Source organism: Mytilus edulis, chromosome 9, assembly GCF_963676685.1.
Source record: "Mytilus edulis chromosome 9, xbMytEdul2.2, whole genome shotgun sequence".
Lineage (NCBI taxonomy): Eukaryota > Metazoa > Mollusca > Bivalvia > Mytilida > Mytilidae > Mytilus > Mytilus edulis.
This window is the reverse complement of record NC_092352.1, coordinates 59,262,473-59,281,418: the sequence shown is the minus strand read 5'-3', so window position 1 is coordinate 59,281,418 and position 18,946 is coordinate 59,262,473. Positions and strand designations below refer to the sequence as shown.

Below are 18,946 nucleotides of genomic sequence, written 5' to 3'. Positions count from 1 at the left end.
TTGCTACTGAACCATATATCTCAATGGTAAAATTGTCCAAATTTGTATTATGGTTTTGTTCTATATACATGATATATGGTCTTTGAAAAGAAAAAGAAAGAGAGGAAGACCTTTTAAGTATTATTCAATATGTTGGCTTGTCCCCTTTCAAAATGCTGGAAACGCACCATATTTGTTACTTCTGACACTTCTGACACCTAAACTAAACGAGGTTGCTTAAGAAATACCAATACTGTTGGAGCGTTAAAAGCAATCACTTCTGGTTACTCCAACTGAAGCTAAACGTTTTGCATCCATTACATTTAGTGAAGATGTGATTTCAATCGTTATCATTTTGAAATCCCTTTTGATTGATGAACGACTTTAAAAACTTCTAGTACAAATCAAAACGTGGAATGATTCATTAAAATTCTCAGAAAGATTCTGGTGAAAGTAATTTCCTCAGATTTATATATTAATACTAAATGAATGATAGCATTTCGCACATAAAGATAACATCAAAACAAATTAGTTTAGATTTAGTAGTAATATGGGATTCCAGAACGCTTCCAAATATCAGACAATCTGTGACTTATTTTGCGTCCATATCCAGAAATTTTTATTCCGTCAACATATATGAGCCTGTAACGTTATCCGTCACCAATGTAAAAGTCTAACTGATATTCCAGCTGTTTCAGAAGCCCGTGATTGTTTAAGAAAGTAGATGGAGCTGTGTGTGTTTAGCCCGGAAATGGTTATTACACTAGTACTTAATTTTTTTAAGTAACTAAACAAAAATATAGGAAATATAAAATCTTAAACAGCTACAGATGCCATAAAACAGAAATTTCATATGTTTGGAATAATTTCCCGGTGTAACGTAAATTATACCATAGTTTTTTGTTGAAAACTCTCGGCAACCTCACTCGGCGTCGTAATGCCGTGGTTTTCAACAAAAGCTATGATTAATGGTATAATTAACGAAGCACCGCAAATCAATCCAAAAGATATATAAAAACCTACAACATATAAAATGGTGACAAAGAAACGCCACCACTTGAAAGTGGATGATTAACAATAGGAAATATAAATGTAGTTTATTAATGTTGCCTTTTCTTTTCTTCCCCAGTTGAGTTATATAGTTATGCTGGTTGCTACGACAACACCTCGAATAAGTTATTAAATGATGAACCTCATCGTGGAAATCCAATGTCTGCAGAAATTTGTTATAAAGTTTGTACAGAGAGACAATTTCGAAACAATTTTAATTATTTTGGAACACAGGTGAGTTAGTTTTAAAGTGATTAAGACTACTAGTATAAAATGTATAACAAAATAACATTTTCACTAAAATGACGTTTTCCTTTGTTCACACATTGTTGTCAAGATACTGGATTTTTTTTGCGATTGTCATACACGTTAGAGCTAGCTATGGAACTAGGTTTAATTCACCATTTTCTATATAAGTAAATGTCCAAACCAAGTCAGGAATATGATCTTTGTTATCTACATTTGTATTCGCTTGATGTATTTGAGCTTTTGAATTTGTCATTTGATTAGGGACTAGTTCCGTTTTGGTTTTTCGTCGCGGTTCGGCATGTTTTACTTTTTATAAAATTTAAAGTAAATTTTTTTTAATGTAATCTGTGTTTGCAGAGATGTATGTCAAATATGAATGATACAGCGGTAAATATTGAACTTAAATAAAGTTTTTACGATAAAGCATTAAAGCGGGGATTTATCAAATACATATTAAATGCATAATGTTACTAAAACGACCAAATTTTAATGTGTTAATCTCATGTCGCATGAAAAATAGGTTGTTGCGTAAAATATCACAATCATATTTTTGTTTAGGGTTTCATGTGGTGGTTGGTTGTTGTTGATATTGATGGTTATGTCACATTTTGTAAATGAAAACTTTAATATGAAAAACGGATTTTGATAATTCCACTTATAAATAATCCCTGTTTTCAATGACGATACTTCAACTATGTACAAACAAACGTTTCCAGCTAAGGACGCCATTAACAGTAAAAGAAAAGCATGTTTATTAGAACAATGGCATCACCAGTAAAGACGTCATTTATGACAATCACTGTTAATACAAGGATAAAAATGCATGTAAAGCAAGGTATCAAATTATCAGAATTACAATGAATGTTTCGATACAGCAATGTAACGGTATGAAGTATTTCCTTTTAAGATAAATATAGACGATAATAAATTTATTAAGATTTTCAAAATAGAATGAAAAATAAACCATGATCAATGAAATGAAGTGATTTTTTCTGGAGGGTTGGGTGTTAGGAGGGGGCAGGGTCATTGTAACAGAGACTAGACCTTATCCTTTATATCGTTTTATTCATTTGTACAATATATCTGAAACTAAAGACCAATTATTGTATAAAAATCGACATATTAGACATGTAGAAAAACAATATCAATTAAAATAAAGACATACAATTTTTTTGTGTAAATATCGGTTGTTTTTTTAACACATGTGTCTGTTTGACCTAATTGGTTTCTACATTTTTTGATGTCGTTGTACTGATATTTCCTAAGATTAATTTGTGTGTCTTATTAAGTAAATTTTCTTTGTAGAAGAAAGATACATGCTTTTGTGGAAAAGTTGTAGATATTGAGGCCTACAACTTAAACGGGTATAAACGGAACACGTCAGAATGCAGTAGCAACTGCAAAGGAAGAGAAGATGAAAAATGTGGTAGTAAATTTAATGTGTCCTTATACAAGCTAAAGGGTACGAATACTATACTTTCATTATGTTCCCTTTAAAATCTAAGATGAGACAGTTTTGGTACATTAAAGTAGATTTCCAATAATGTTGTCATGGGTTGAAATTACATGTATGTTTAATGGTATTAATTTTGATATTGGTGCACAATCCATGGGTAAGAGTGGAAGAGACACGGACAAAACAACACAAGTCTTCTTGAATTTCGTAGTTCACATGAGAACAAAAAAAAGTTTAGAGGTGTGATGCCCACTTTAAAACCGTTTGCAAAAACTTTGCCAAAATTAAGAAAATAGTGACTAATTACTGCCTAAAAAATAAAACAGTTCATATATGTTAATGAATACATTTCTATTATATTCAGCTACTCTATGTTTGAGTTGTGTGCATAATAGTTCATACAATTGATTATACTAACTATCTATTTATATTTGAAATGCGAATGGAATTGGGGAATGTGCCAAGGAGACTTCAAAGGTCATCAATGGCTCTTCAACACAGCGAGAAAATCCCTCAACCCGAGGCATACACTTGTGTTTATTTCCGATTTAAGCCAACATATGCAATCTTTAATGACCTGACGTGTTAACATGTTGATTTATATTGACGAACCGATGTTGAAATTAAGCAAATGTTTTGATATTGTAACCCACGTACAGCTTCGGCTACCTATAAAAAAAAACCAACAGAAGAGTTATCGTAAAAGACGAGCTATTTAGGTAATAATATTGAAAATAAAAAAGAAATTTGATAAAAACATTTTCAGTTCAGCCAATTCGTCCTTCTACAAAGATGACTACAACTTCTGTGTTTCAACCTGCTATAAGTAAATTTCCAAGAGACGACCCTGGATATATAACCCCATCTACGTCGGAAAGAGGTATTCATCGAATAATTTGTCATGAAAAATTATATTGTCTTTGTATGTTTGATTTGTAACAAATAATATAGTATTGTCACATAATACATTGTTGTACATCAACTCGACAACATATGGAAATTAACATTGAACGATTTTTATTCGTTTTCATCAAATCAGTAATAATGTATTCACAATTTAATATATATGGGGTGCTTTTTGGTTGTACACATTTACATGTACATATGTAGTGTTAGCTTAGTGTGAAATTCCATAAAATATCTCATCGCACTAGATTCAAACGAACATTAAAGCTATACAAATCAGTATTATAAAAAGGGGATCCGTAAAAAATTAACATGCCACTGTAAAAAATATTATTGATTATAAAGAATAACATGATATTAGGAAGAGAGAGAGAAACATAAAGGTAAAATTGTTTACGTTTTAGGAAATCGTTTGCTGTGTTATATACATACGATCGTGTGGTATGATTTCCAATACGATAAATCTTCATCAGATATCAAACGACGTAGAAGTTAACAACTAATGATCAACATTCGGTCTTCAATAATTATCAACCCACATACTGCATGACAGGGTATAACGTGCTTCTATGTGACAAAAGTAAAAATGAAAAAGTTAACGACCAAAGTTCTTTACAAAACAATAAGGGAAACCAACAAATGATACAGGCTCTTGACTTAGGACAGACACTTACACGATGTGGCGGAGTAAAACATGTTTGGCAACACTCAATCCTTCCCAACCATGAGACATTGTATAATAATAAGTCGAAAAAAGAATCAGATCAATACAAAGCTTTATATAAACAACTAACAAAAACACTGAGTAAACGAATTACAGAGTTATCGCTAGTTCAAGGCAAACACAAACTAGTTTTATCAATTATATATAAGACAAGTGTATGTCATTTTCATGTTTTGTAAGTTGTGATACCATATTCATTAAAATTTACCGATCGAAAGTTTTCAACATTTTGAATACGATTTTTAAAATTTTATTTTGTTGTGAATTTCCGCAAAAAAATATCTAGAAGTTGAATAAATAATGTAACAACAGTCGCTGTATGTAACAAATTCTTTATTTCAACATGTTTTACTTAAACACTGTTGAACAATGTCTTGTAATGTTTATGTTTTTACACGAAGGTAAAGAGACAAAAACACCAACAAAAGGATTACCCACCCATCCAGGAAACAATGCAACACTGGCAGGTATAAGTAATATGTTTTATAGGAGTATTTTTATATTTCATTTTATCTCAGAAAAATATGTTAAAGAAAATCAGCCATGTTTGTACAAAATATGAACTGTCTTTAAAGAACACTCACAAACGAACAACAGGGCAAAAAGACATAAACAAGTACAACGACTACGAAATCAAGAAAAAAACAATAAATAAAAAATGCATCATGCTCCATTTACACCAAATACAACATACAGCATATTGACATCGTTACTGATGTAATGGCATAAATGATAAAATAGTAAAAATCTACAAAAGATGACCTTTCTGTAATGGATTTGTAATCTATGTATATATTAATGTAATTTGTGAGGTTTAACTAAAGAAGTATAACAAATATTCAAACAAAAAATGATTTAAAAAGTTTCCAGATCAATATTGAGGTCGGAAATGTCTACCCGGCCTACAATATTTGCATTTAGAAATTGAAAGTTTTAAAATTGACTGATAGTATCATATTGTTGTTGACACCTCTTTCATTGGGTATAGATTTCTACAACGGGTGACGCATGTAAAGCAGGAGACACTCATCATGCACCGTTTAGACTTTTTGATCAGAATCTTTTTATCTCTTTTATGTAGAATATTCCAAGTGCATTTGCGAGTAAAGAATATAGATTTCTTATTTTGATCTAAGTGTATATTTTGTACCTTTACATTTTTATAGGTATAGGAATTGGTGTGTCTTGTCTAGTCGTTGTTGCTATTTGCTGTGTCATTATATTAAGAAGAAGGTATATATACATGCGATTTCCTTCAATTTTCAAATTTAAACTGAAATATATTTTATATAGTAAGATATGTATTCAAACAGATCTCCAAAGAAAACAAATCTTCGACGGCTGTTTACTCAATTTTCTATCAGGAGTTGGAAATTGTACTACCAAAATATCTATAATTGTGTTTTGACTATAAAATCAACTGTCGCATTTTATACAGTTAATACAGGCTACTTGCATTTGAATGGAAAGCTTTTGATTCTTTTTTTGTAGTATAATTTACATAACATATGTATAATTAGGTTGCATATCACGGGAAAGCTAAACCAAAAATGTTTCATTGTAGTTTAAAAAAAAAGGCAACTGTAGGTCGAAAGTCATAAATAATTGAGATAAAACAAATCTGGATAACAAACTAAAACCCAGGGAAACACATCCATTATTTGAGGAAAACAAAAACACAATGGAAACATCGAAGTGTAACAAAAACAAACGCCAAAGTACATATAAACGGACTATTTGATAACAACTGAAACAACATGAACATTTATTTCCGATACGAATTTCAACAATGTTTAGTCTTTCTATAAGTTTTGTGTCAAGAAATCACTGTATTCGAAAACAGGAAACCAGCTTCCTCCTCAATTCCCATTCCATGTACAGAGTGTTTTAAAGTACACCATAGCACAATTATATTGATAAAGTTAAAATGTAATTATCAACACAAAAAATCAAACTCACGAAACTTGAATTACTTTAATACTTATTTTCATTGTAACTTGCAACATTTGTTAGCATTGAATATCAGTCAGATTTGGTACTTTATTGTAAAATCTCCTTTTACCATGATTACAGCAATTACATATAGCAATAAATAACTTTGAAAAGTGATATGAACTAGCATATAAATTAATCTTAACAGGATGATCATTTTATAAGAAAATGATCATCCTGTTCAAAACCATGTTCACATGTGTTTATTACCATGCATCGCAGCAAAACATAGATGTATGGCTTTTGTTATATTGTTCCAAGTGTTGTAGAATTAAAGCAAATGTTTAAAATTACACTAATCTATACTTCTTTTTTTCAGGTTACTCAGAAAACAAAATAGGGAAAGATCAAATACATATCGAAATGCTGCAGATATGAGCGTAACTGGTAACCAAAATGAACAAAGACAAGGAAATTCGTTTTCTTACACTGAATTAATAGTCTACAATCATAACCATGCGTATGATGAGCTCCAGATAGAGACAAATGACACAAGTAATGGTAAAGTAGAAGTATTAGATAATTCAGAGGGAGCTCGAGTATCCAATGACAATTATACGGTATTGGTAGTACCAGAAGACCAAACCTCTACACTCGTGACAAACACCACTGGGTTCAGTGAAAATATATCAGATAACAAAGCTCTTAACAAAACCAATCCTATTGTTGGTGCTTATGCTATTCTAGACCCGAAAGAAACAGGCTTTGACAGAACCAAACCAGAACAAGATATAAAAGCTGATTCGTATGCTGTCCTTGACCCTGCTGAGACTGGATTTGACAGGACGAAAGATAGAGATGAAGTACCGATTCAATTAGTAAAACACGAAAACTGTGACAAAGCTTTACAAAAACACGCCACTAACAATAAAGAGACAACCGATGAAAAGAAAAACCAGAATGGAGGCACGCATTCAATAACCATGAAAAACAAAATTGAATCAATGGAAAATAAAGCTAATAAGAAAGCTTCGAAAAGGAATAACATTGGTATCGGTGCTTATGACATTCTTGACCCGGATGCAACAGGATTCGACAGAAACAAATCGGAACCAAAAGTTAATGATGATTCGTATACTGTCCTTGACCCAGCCGAGACTGGATTTGACCGGACGAAACACAGAGACGACATGCATTTTCAATCATTAAAAATCGAGAACTCTGGTAAATCTATTCAAGAGCATGCTATTCAGAATCATGAAACAAGTGAAGAAGGGAATTATATCCTAAATAAGGATGGTCAATATGACATTTTGAATCAAGTATGCAGACCAAAAGATGATAACGAACATACATACAGTCATTCTGTTGATGCTGTGTATGACACAACAAATCAAAATCGATCACCAAGGACAGGAGATTCATCGCATGATTATGATCACTTGTAGCTAGATTGTGTCAATGATGGCCATGGATTTTTTTAGCGTATTTATTGTGTGTATGTCTCTACACATTTTGGTTCATATCGTCCTGAATTGAACTGTCAACGAAAATACAAATTTTGTGTTATTAAAATTAGCTGTTACAAAATATTTGTAGTTTTTTAAAATTAAGGAATGTATCTACCTCGGGCATAGCTCTGATTCCTTGCTCGGATTTGGCTATACTTATTTGTAATTTTCGGTTTATAGCTCTAAATACTTTTTATAAATTTTGGATTTTCAAATATTTTGGCCTCGAGATCACTGAAGAGTTCTTCATTGTCAAAATGCTTATCTGTTGCAGAAAATGTTGGTACCTTTTTATCATTGGTTATAAGAATGCAGTCGATTTTTCGAGTTATATTCAATGATCTATAGAAAGAGACTTTGCTATGAACTTTTTATGTGACGTCATTATACATTGTCAAATTCTTGGAAATATAAAATGGTGAAAAGTTAGACAACATTTTTATATTTAGCTTCAATACTATATTAAACAATGTTTTAGATTTAGACATTTTGAAAATGTACGGCAACCCATACTCATGGTTTTATTGTGTTTCTAAAAAAAATGAACTAATGACACATGTTTTATACTTGATAATGTTTAATCAGTGTGTTGTTTAATCCATTTTTCGTTATTTTAAATTTGTTATGCAGGTTCACACAGAGTATGTTATTCAATCACTTAAATAACTAAATGTCCATACTAGAAACAGAACATATTAATTTGAGTAAGACTACTAAAATACATCACTGTGCTCAATCATAGCCACTGTACTTTGGGAAGACTTTATATTTCATACATGTACACAATGCCCGAATTAGCTTTCTGTGGAATTTCTATACAGCAAAATGTTTTATCGTGTTTTTAGTAATGAAAGAAATACTTTTTCAACAACAACGGTAAAATCAACGTGTTTTAATGATTTGAATTTTCAACCTGTTATCCATATTTATTCTAGGCATGTATATATGACAGTATAGAGGACGATATCTATAATGCCAATTAAAAGTCAATATCTAACCATGCAAGCAAATCTCTGTTTTGAACCACCGAAAATTAGATACAAATATAAGAAAATGTGGTATAAGTGTCAATGCCAATAAACATGAACCTAGTCTGCATTTTGTTTATTTAAATTTATCTTAAAACCTAAGATCGTTAGCTGTATAAAAGAAAAATTCGGTTAACGTCTCGCTAATAGAAACAGCATTGACGAATACAGCTAAAAATACAGAAGTAATGGGTATCGCATGGAATCAAGAACGACCTTTGTCTGTCGTCGTCATACTACCGATCTACATTCAAATAGTAACTTGCAAGTGCTTTAAATGGAAACCATACATTTGTATTTATGTGATAATTTTTACATTATTATTATCAAACACACGTTTAGTTGCCACTTAATTGTCTAAAAACTATTTAGTAATGTAATGCATTTGTAGTTTTCATTTGTATTCACTTGAATTTTAAAAGTTATTGCTACGACATCAGCATACTTGATTGTTTAATTGACCATTTATATTTGTCAGGATAATTTTGCATTTACAAAACCGTCAAAACTCATTTTTAAGCCAACGTGTACGTGGTTTATGTGCCTTCCCGACTTGATTTGTATCAGTAAAAGGCAGATCAAATGACATATCTTGAGGATTTCGCTTTATGAAAGATTTATTTTCACTGCATTTTTGTGTAGTGTGTGTTGACTTTAGAATTGTGTTTGCATCTCATACATCCCATGATACTTGATATTGCTTTACTAAATATAAAGTTCTTTTTTTGTAAAAACAATAGCTGCATTAGAATAGGAAATGTACAATCAGACTACATATAGGCAGGTTATTTCAACAGCTTCGGTTTTTTTTAAGACGACGGAAATCAATAGTCTTATTTCTAAATTTAAATAAACAATTTTTTGTTGGATAATCATGGACAAGTGTTTACACAATGTATCACACGTTAATGTTTTTTATAATTTTGTTTTTTATTGTATGTGATTTTTTTTTACACTGAATATATTAGATTTGAAATTCGACATCTTCTTTATTCCCCGTCATGCGTTGTCCAATACAATGTAAAATAAAATATATGAGCCACCAAATAGTCATATAAGTATATTGAAGAAGGATAGAATAACTGCTAAAAAATACTTTAGTATCACGTGGTTTTGTGGTTTGATCGGAAAATCGCCTTTTAAAAACCACAATTGTCAATAGAAAGAGTTTTAACATGTGTATACATGTTTATGAAGGAAAATGGAACGGACATTGGCGAAATAAAGTGGGTAGCCCTGTATCATCTCTCTGCATATATATATCCTTTAAATGAAAACATTGACATGTTTCACACAAAATGAGTAAACGTATTTAACTATTCCATTTTTTTTGGAGGCATGATTTGCTTGTCAATTTTGTAAGAAAAGTGTTTTCAATTGATTTTACTGTATATGTCAGTGCTTTATCTATTCATATAACAAAACAAATATGGAAATCAGAACAGTAATTAAGGTCTTTCCTTTTACAAAAGGGAAAGACCTTACTGTATTTCTTCTGTTTATTATTATTATTATTATTATTATTATTCCGCCAAACTTTGACGAAGTTAGCAGCCTTAACCGTAAGACGTGTCGCTTTCATGTTCACACTTTGTATCGGTGTCATGAATACCTATCCGGAACTCACCCTGTGAGTCGAAAAATTTTGTCGGTGCGAAGTAATCCCTCCGAAACCCCAAAACCTTGTTACCGTTCCAACACCGTAACCGTAATAGGTAGAAAAAAAAGGTAGGGTGAAATTTGTTCAGGACCAGACCCCGGTTCTTCGTTACATTTGGATCGAAAAGATTCAACGACTCATTGCTAGGGTTATGCCCCTATTAAAATTAACCGGTGTCGGTTGGCCACCAAAACTCAGAAACCGTAAGTCGTAGACACCTAGGATCTTCACCATTAATCAACAATTCATGTGACTTTGAAAAATACCTCAAGGTCAAATGTGTATGTTGACCTTGACCTTTGACCTAACACCTTGTTACCGGATAATCTTAGAAACTATTATACTAAGTTTTGAATAGTGGAAAATGTTTGGGTCATTAATGCGCAACTTTGTTACATTTTGACCGGAGATTTGACCTTTCTGTAAGGGGTATAAACCCTGATTTAGGTTTCTGAAAAGACAAAATAAGCTTTTACTATATAACCAAAGGTCCTAGTCCCATGGGGTCTTCAGCAATGACATTGGGGTCTAATGACTTTGACAAAGGTCACAAGGTCAAAGGTCAAGGTCATGTCCCAGATAGCGAATTATGTGTTTTTGACCTTATTTTAAGGATTTTTAGTGTGTTTTAAATGTTTTTAAGGTTGACCTTGACCTTTGACCTTTCAACTTTTTAGTCGATATCTCAAAATGGTTGATCTTACAGAAATAGTAAACAGTGAAAAATGTTTAGGTGACTGAGGCACAACTTTTTTTACATTTTGACCGAAAGGATTTGACATATTCTTAAGGGGCATAACCCCCGTTAACGGTTTCTGAAAAGGTAAAATTAGCTTTAACTCTTGAACGAAAAGTCCTAGACCCATGGGGTCTTTTACAATGACATTGTGGACCAATGACCTTCACAAAGGTTACAAGGTCAAAAGTCAAGGTCATGTCCAAATTATCGAATTTGTTGTTTTTGTCATTTTTAACGGTTTTGTGTGTGTTTGAGAGCTTTTCAATGCATTCTACGCCTATACGAACATGTACTTTACATTTCAAAAAGGAAAGACCTCTCAATTGTTCAAGAACAATTGACATTTTAATTTGACTTTGAAATGTTTAACATTTAAATTTTAATTTGAATATTACTTAGTGTATTTTAGATACCACTTGACAATGTGTGATTTCCATATAATCAATATCAAATCATATATTTCATTGAATAATATACTTCTGCTAAATAAAATTTCAGATTATATATACATTGGTTACGTTGAAGATAACTCTAAAAGGTTAGTGCCTGTCGGATCTTTTATAACAAGAAATTATGAAATGTCCACCAAAATCTGCTCTCACCACTGCAAATCTACAAACTTGGAATATTTTGCAACAGAGGTTGTAGGAGATATTTTTCATAAACATGCTTTATAAATATAGATTAGACAGTTGGATTTCCCGTTTGAATGGTTTTACACTAGTCATTTTTTGGGGTCCTTTATAGCGTGTTATTCAGTGTGAGCCAATGCTCCGCGTTAAAGACCTATAGTGGTTGAATTTTACTAATCGTCACTTGGACGGTGAGTTGTCTCATTAACATTCATACCATATCTTCACACTATACGGACTTCATATACAGAAGTGTGCTCCTTACACAGAAACTGCTTCAACAAAGTTATGAGGAGGACAGATTAAAATTGACACCATCACGAATTAGTTGACCCATACGATGTGTCTTTGACCAAACTAGCTAAGGACATTTTTACAACATGGTAGATTGTGGTTTGTCATTACGTCGTCTAATCTTTTAATTACCGAACGTGATTTATTCCCGATTGTGACTGTTTTGATGAGTGTGAATTCGCATTACTATAAGACGTGTTACGGTACTTATCTATCCCAAATTCATGTATTTAGTTTGATGTTATATTTGTTATATTTGTAATTTTCATCGGAGTTTGTCAAATTGTTTGACGTCTTTTCTATTATATTCATGTGTTATGGTGAAGAAAATTAATCACCAACGTTTTGATTTTATTGCTTTTAATTAGTATTGCAATGTGCATTGTGTTTAAATATAATATCAGTATTTAGTTCTATGATAATCTTAAATCAATCCTATTTCTATCTTATTTTTGAGATATAGTTTTTCAAATGTGACGTCAAATTCGTGCTGTTTTAGAAATTCATATGTCTGCGTGACGTAATTTTTGTGCCTTTTTACTACTTCGTATGTGACGTCATTTTATGACTTTTTGCGTTCAGGCCTGGACCAAGTCGAGTGTGTCTATTTTCTGTGTTGGTCTTCAATGTATTATTTATTCGGGTTTTGTTTTCTGTAACAGATTAGTTAAGACGTCAGTTTTATCATGTAAATCTTTAACATTCATTTGATAAAATTTACTGATTGCAATAGCATAAATTGTTCTAAATAATAAGGATGTTATTATCACAAGCAGAAAACCCTAGCCGTATTTGGCACAACCTTTTTTTTCAACTTTTGATCCTCAGAGCTGTACAACTTTGTACCATTTTTTGACTTTCGAACTTTTATTTCTGGGCGTCACTGGTAAGTCTTGTGTGGACAAGGCGCGGTTTTGACGTATTGAATTTTAAACCTGATGCCTTTTGTTATCTTTTTCTTGCCTAATACGTTCTCCTATTTATTTGTATTGAAGTCCTGTATTATTATGTTGTCATTTTAATGTTATATTTAACAATGCCATGAAAATGCGAGGCTTGGCATGCCACAAAACCAGGTTCAACCCACCATTTTTTTCTTTACAAATGTCTTGTACCAAGTCAGGAAAATGGCCATTGTTACATTTTTACGTTGTGTTTCCGTTTTGTCGTTTGTTTTCTCCTATATTTGAGTATGAATTCACATTACTATAAGACGTGTCACGGTACTTTTCTATCCCAAATTCATGTATTTGGTTTTGATGTTTTATTGGTTATTCTCATCGGATTTTGTCTAATGCTTAGTCCGTTGCTATGTGTTTTATATTTGAATGTTGTGTCGTTGTTCTCCTCTTATATTTAATGCGTTTCTCTCAGTTTTAGTTTGTTTTCCCGATTTTGTTTTTTGTCCATAGATTTACGATTTTTGAACAGCGGTATACTACTGTTGCCTTTACTTATATCTATAAATACGTATATTAACTTTACTTTTGATTTATGCATAATGTACATTGTATAAACGAAAAAAAAAATCATTAAATTGTGTTTGTGACTGTAAACATGCAAGTCGGACCAATATGACTATAAAAAGACTTACACATATATATTGTTTTTTTTCACATTTTTTCGATTCAGGTTAAAACCATTTGACAGCTGATAAAATTTCTAAATGTTGACATGTTAATATTAACTTCACTAAAGGTCAATATAGCCAGCGTATGACCAACACTGTTACAAAAAAAAAGTTTACTCAGTAAAATGGTAACATAAATACAATAACTTTAAGGTCCAGGATCAGTAAATAAACTTGTCCATAGATTTTTTTTTAAATTTAGAACTCTATTAGATATTGAAAATATACATCAGAAAATGTAAAAAAAGTATATGTCACCGACTTCGTTTTCAAGAAAAATCCATTTTTAAAACGGTCCCAGAGGGTACTAAATTACATTGAATATATAGGGTAAATCCATATTTTCCTTCTACAATTTTCGGTTTCTGGTATTAATCACGAGAACCGCTCCATAGATTTTTTTTTTAAATCAATACTTTTTTTTTCTTTGTCTTACGAATTAGATGATATTAAAAAAAATATGGTCACCGACCTCGTTTTCCCTGTAGAAGCGACGCAAACACAACATTTTGGCAAAAAAAAACCATCAAAATTCGTGACGTCGTAATTTTTATTACATAACGTCAAGTTATCATGCTTATAATTTCCAACGTTCTTCGTGTTGATTATGCACGGTGATTATGTGTTTCGTATTGATAGATTCTTTTTATCATAAGAGTCTGGATAATTATCATAAATTTCTATTTAGTATAACCAATATTCTTTATTCTTTATATTTTAGCACCCCATTATACACTTTTTCTTTTTTTTTCTTTTTTGCATTTTATTCTGCAATTTTTGCCCATTATTCTGTATTCCGTAAACCCCTCTTTTATGGAACATGTTAAAAAAAATTATACGTTGTAAAAAATGTGGTACATGTATGTTCATTATTAATATACATATCTAAAACAATTACTAATTCAGACAAAAATACGTTGTAAGTACATGAACGCAAAAATGGTAAAAACTTAAAAATAGAAATCATCAGGGTTACTGTCAACAAGTTGACGCAACAAAAGATGTAATTGAAGCTATATTTTTTTATGCCCCCTTCAACTACCCCTGTACGTCTGTCCGTCCGTCATTATTTCTGACCGCCCGTCCTTCCGTTAGTCCGCCCCTTTATAGTTTATAGTTATTCCGCAAAACATCTACAGTTTGAATCATGGAACGTACTTTGCTGTCTGTTTGCATGTGGTCAAGGTTTTGATCTTTTTTTATATTTGCTCTAATGAAAGACAGATGAACTTTGTCATTTTTGGGTAACGAATTCATAAATCTCTTAGACTATCTTGTAAATCATCTGTTTACACTTTTTATGACGAACATGTAATAGCTTGTGTTTTGGTACTTTATCAGTACACAACGTGTTCTGTCCATATACTGCTGCTTAATATCGCATATATAAACAAACATTATATCAAGGATTCTACAAATTTTTGAAAGAGTGTCGTGTGGTTATTAATACATCTTCAAGTTAACAAGTAAAACACGCAGACAAACTGTCATCTTTGTTATTATATTTTTTGTTCTGTATCACATTTATTGTATACAAGTCTACAAAAACGTTTTAAAAAGTTTACTAAATGGTTATTGTTCCATAAGTGTACATATGTATGCTCAAAGTATATATAGAATCAGTACATGATACGCAACATGCAACAAATAAAGGGGGTAGTAATGACAGGAAACTAAATCAAACTAAGGCTTTGGTGGATGTAAACTATAATAAAACTGGAAGTTACATAAGGAATGTAAGGGGAACAGGAAAATAAGAATATATTGCATCACTTACAACAACCTTTAAATTGACCAGTGATTTTTTATTCATTACTGACCAGTAACACCGAGATAATCCAACGATTTTTAAGCTAGGGTCAATATGAAGTGTGTACCTAAATGTTCTTTATCTTTTTATAATTATTTTATTTTCCGTTGTTATTCTTTATAATTTTGCAAACTTTTTTGTTCAATTTTTGACATTCACCAGTATCCGTTATTCTGCAACTCGCTTTGAGATCTCATTATATGTGACAATAAATTAATGTGCTTCTCTCTCTGAATTTTGCTTTCTCTCAAGACATTGCACGGTCTTTGTAGTACAGTGTATTTTCCAGAAAATACATCGTGTAAAAACAAATATACGGAGGTTGAGATATGACCTAAAAACAGATGTACATATTTATGTTTAATATGCCTACAAAAATACCCCCCCCCCCCCCCCCCAACCGAAAAAAAACAAGTAAAAAACAATCGCACACAGACTGAGACATGACTGGTTATATTGTGTTTTGTTATTTAGTCAATCTACACAAATGAGGGGGGACCTTAAACGAAACCTTAAACGGGACTCCGGGATCGGGTTTTTTTAAGCACGCGGGATTTCGGGATTGATCCTTTCTGGATCCGGCTATTCTTTTCGGGATGGCGGGATTGAAATTTCTATAAATTCGGAACCTCGGGGTTTCATGTTTTAAAGTCCGAGATTTCGGGATCATGAAACCCTCATTGAAGTACTGACTACTTACGGGATTTACATTGAACTTTAGGGGGGCTGAAAGTCTGTGACACTGTGCATATTTGTCAGTCGGTATATATAGTAGTACTATGATATAGAGGTGATCGATATAATCTCGTTCTCAACCTTCAAGTTTTATGAGTGAAATAGAATTGACAACAGTTCTATCTTATATTTGAGATGCTACTTTCAGCTAGGGTACATTTTTTTTGATTCGGTAGATTTTTTACCCATATATATATATAACAATTCCTTTGAGAAGACAACCATACGAATCAATACTATTAGGAAACTAAGCCATGTATAAATCTTCAAACCATATACTATTTATACATGTATCTATTTAAAGATTTGTGTTCTACTTTTAACATCGAAATTGCGGACGTGAAAGAAAACACCATTACAAAAAAAAAAACAGCAACGTTAGAATACAAAATGTAGCGATGGATTAATGATCGTGAAAGATCATTTTTGTTTATTTTTAATTTGTTATAGTCTAAAAACTGTGTATGAATATTAAACTATTGTTCCAGCCGTGAACAAGGTTAATTAATTTAAGTGTATTATAGTTTAGTGCCATCTATGACTGACTGGCAGCAGCGGCGAATTTATGACCAGTATTAGTTTATGTGGTTCATTTCCTTTTCTCTAATTTGAAAATATTTTTCCTTGTTCCGACTGGTGTGATAATTTTCAAAATATGGGAGAAATAGTCTTACCGTACAATACTAAGTTTTTGAATCTTTTGTATTAATGTCCCAAACTTGCACCCCTTCTGCTTATTTGCTGCTAGACGATGTCTTTTCCCAGTGAATATAGGGTTTTTGAAAGGACAGTTTTGACATACAACATATAGAATACTTCCGAGACCACACTGTTTTTTCTCATCACAATTATGTAGAAATAGTAGTGAGCAACAGTTTTCACACTTGTTTTAACATGTTTAACTGGTCGGCAGATATACAAACTCTACCACCCTACGTCCTGATTTTCATTTTGAAGATCCTCTTCAGGACTGTTTTCATATCATTTTCAATTTTTAATTTTAGAAAAACAAGTTCATTCTCATAGAAGTTACATACTTTCCGTCAAAACCGTTGACATTGTCACATCGAAAAGTCGCCGGGTGCAATTTTTACTTTGCAAAATCTGGTCAAAGGGACGTAATTCGTACAAAACGTCGCAATATTTCGCGGAATCCGCTAGACGGCGTTCATTTACTGTTACTTTACCTTAATCTTCATTTATTGTAAGTCAGTTCATTTTGTTTTATTTACGTTTAATTAAAGTACGGAAACGAATGTTTTTTATGGTCATTGGAGACAACTAGGTTCCAAACAGTATAAAAGAAAAAGAGAAAAAGATTGCAACATATTATTCAAAGGTCATGTTACAATGAAATGCGGTAAAACATGGAGAGCCTCTCTTTATAAAATATACAGATATGTTGAGTACATGTGTTGCTTCACAAAATGTCCATTTAAAGATATTAGAGCTTGTTTAACACGTCAAAGTCTGTATTGTTCAAATAATGCAAAATTGTGATAACACCACGTCTTGTCCATCGTCATTTGTGTATGTGTGGTACTGTTTGCGTCCTTTTGGTTCCTTAAAACAACCAATGCCGTAAACAGACAGACACAAAAACAATAAACATGTTACAATATCCCCCGCGTTGCAAATATTTTATCAATCGAAGGGAAACCACAACAATCAGTTTGGGTTCTTAAAAATATGTTACAAATATTTAAGAAAAATGAAAGGCTGATTGTGAATACAATACATATCCCAATAATTCATATCACATACGTTATTTTAATTTATTGCTTTGTATTGTTTGTTTCTTGTGCCGTTAAATGGTTCTCATTTTGACTCTTAAATCATTACGTTAATATATTTAAGGAAAGTAAATACTGCATTATATTTTCATTTATTTACTCACCATAATATACTTTTTACTTCAAGCTCATCAGTCATCGACGTCAAACCATACCCTAACAACTCCGAAACAAGATAATCTGTTAAAGGTAAACCGTGTATTTGTACCAGGTCAGGAATATGCAGTTGTTATAGTACGTTTCTGGATGTGTTACATTGTCGGTTTTTTTATTGCACTTTTTTCGTTGTTTACCTCTTATAGGTTTTCCTTGGTTTAAGTTTGTAACCCGTTTTTTTTTTCTTTCAATCAATTGCTGACTTTCGAACAGCGGTATACTACTGTTGCCCTTATTAGTTACAAATAAGCGTTATAAACGTATAACCTATAAACATATTAACGTAATGCGAGAAGTAATGTAACATGTATATCACCGGTCACGATTGTAATTGATTTTGTTTACTTTCGATTTATTACCAGATCAACATATATATATGTATTAATATGTTTTAATTGTCTCCAATAACGTAATTTTCAGACTTTTTCTTACTAAATTTAATGAACCAACAAAAATGACGTAATCAAAAACAAACGTTTTATACTTAAAAACTCAAATGTAACGGTTTCTTTGTCCAATGCAAGAATTTTTAACGCAGTAAATAAACTCATCATGGATATCAGGACTGAAGTTTTACATTTGCAAGACGCATTTTTCCTTTACAAAAGACTCATTAGTAACACTAAAATCAAAAAAGTTTTAAAAAGGACAAATGAAGTAGG

General features: G+C 31.8%; 1 protein-coding gene across 5 annotated transcripts in view; it reads left to right on the top strand.

Annotated features, from left to right (window-relative positions):
* LOC139488669 (uncharacterized) overlaps nucleotides 1-8,236 on the top strand; it is a 68,193-nt gene extending 59,957 nt beyond the window's left edge. For 3 of the 5 annotated variants that reach the window (XM_071274476.1, XM_071274475.1, XM_071274474.1), the window contains exons 2-7: nucleotides 1,109-1,263; nucleotides 2,584-2,740; nucleotides 3,501-3,614; nucleotides 4,766-4,831; nucleotides 5,531-5,597; nucleotides 6,676-8,236. In XM_071274476.1, coding sequence (XP_071130577.1) covers nucleotides 1,109-1,263; nucleotides 2,584-2,740; nucleotides 3,501-3,614; nucleotides 4,766-4,831; nucleotides 5,531-5,597; nucleotides 6,676-7,744 — 1,628 coding nt within the window. In that variant the 3' untranslated portion in view covers nucleotides 7,745-8,236. The remainder of the gene's footprint in view (nucleotides 1-1,108; nucleotides 1,264-2,583; nucleotides 2,741-3,500; nucleotides 3,615-4,765; nucleotides 4,832-5,530; nucleotides 5,598-6,675) is intronic. The other 2 variants (XM_071274478.1, XM_071274477.1) reach the window with 1 other exon arrangement.
* The last annotated feature ends 10,710 nt before the right edge of the window (nucleotides 8,237-18,946 follow it).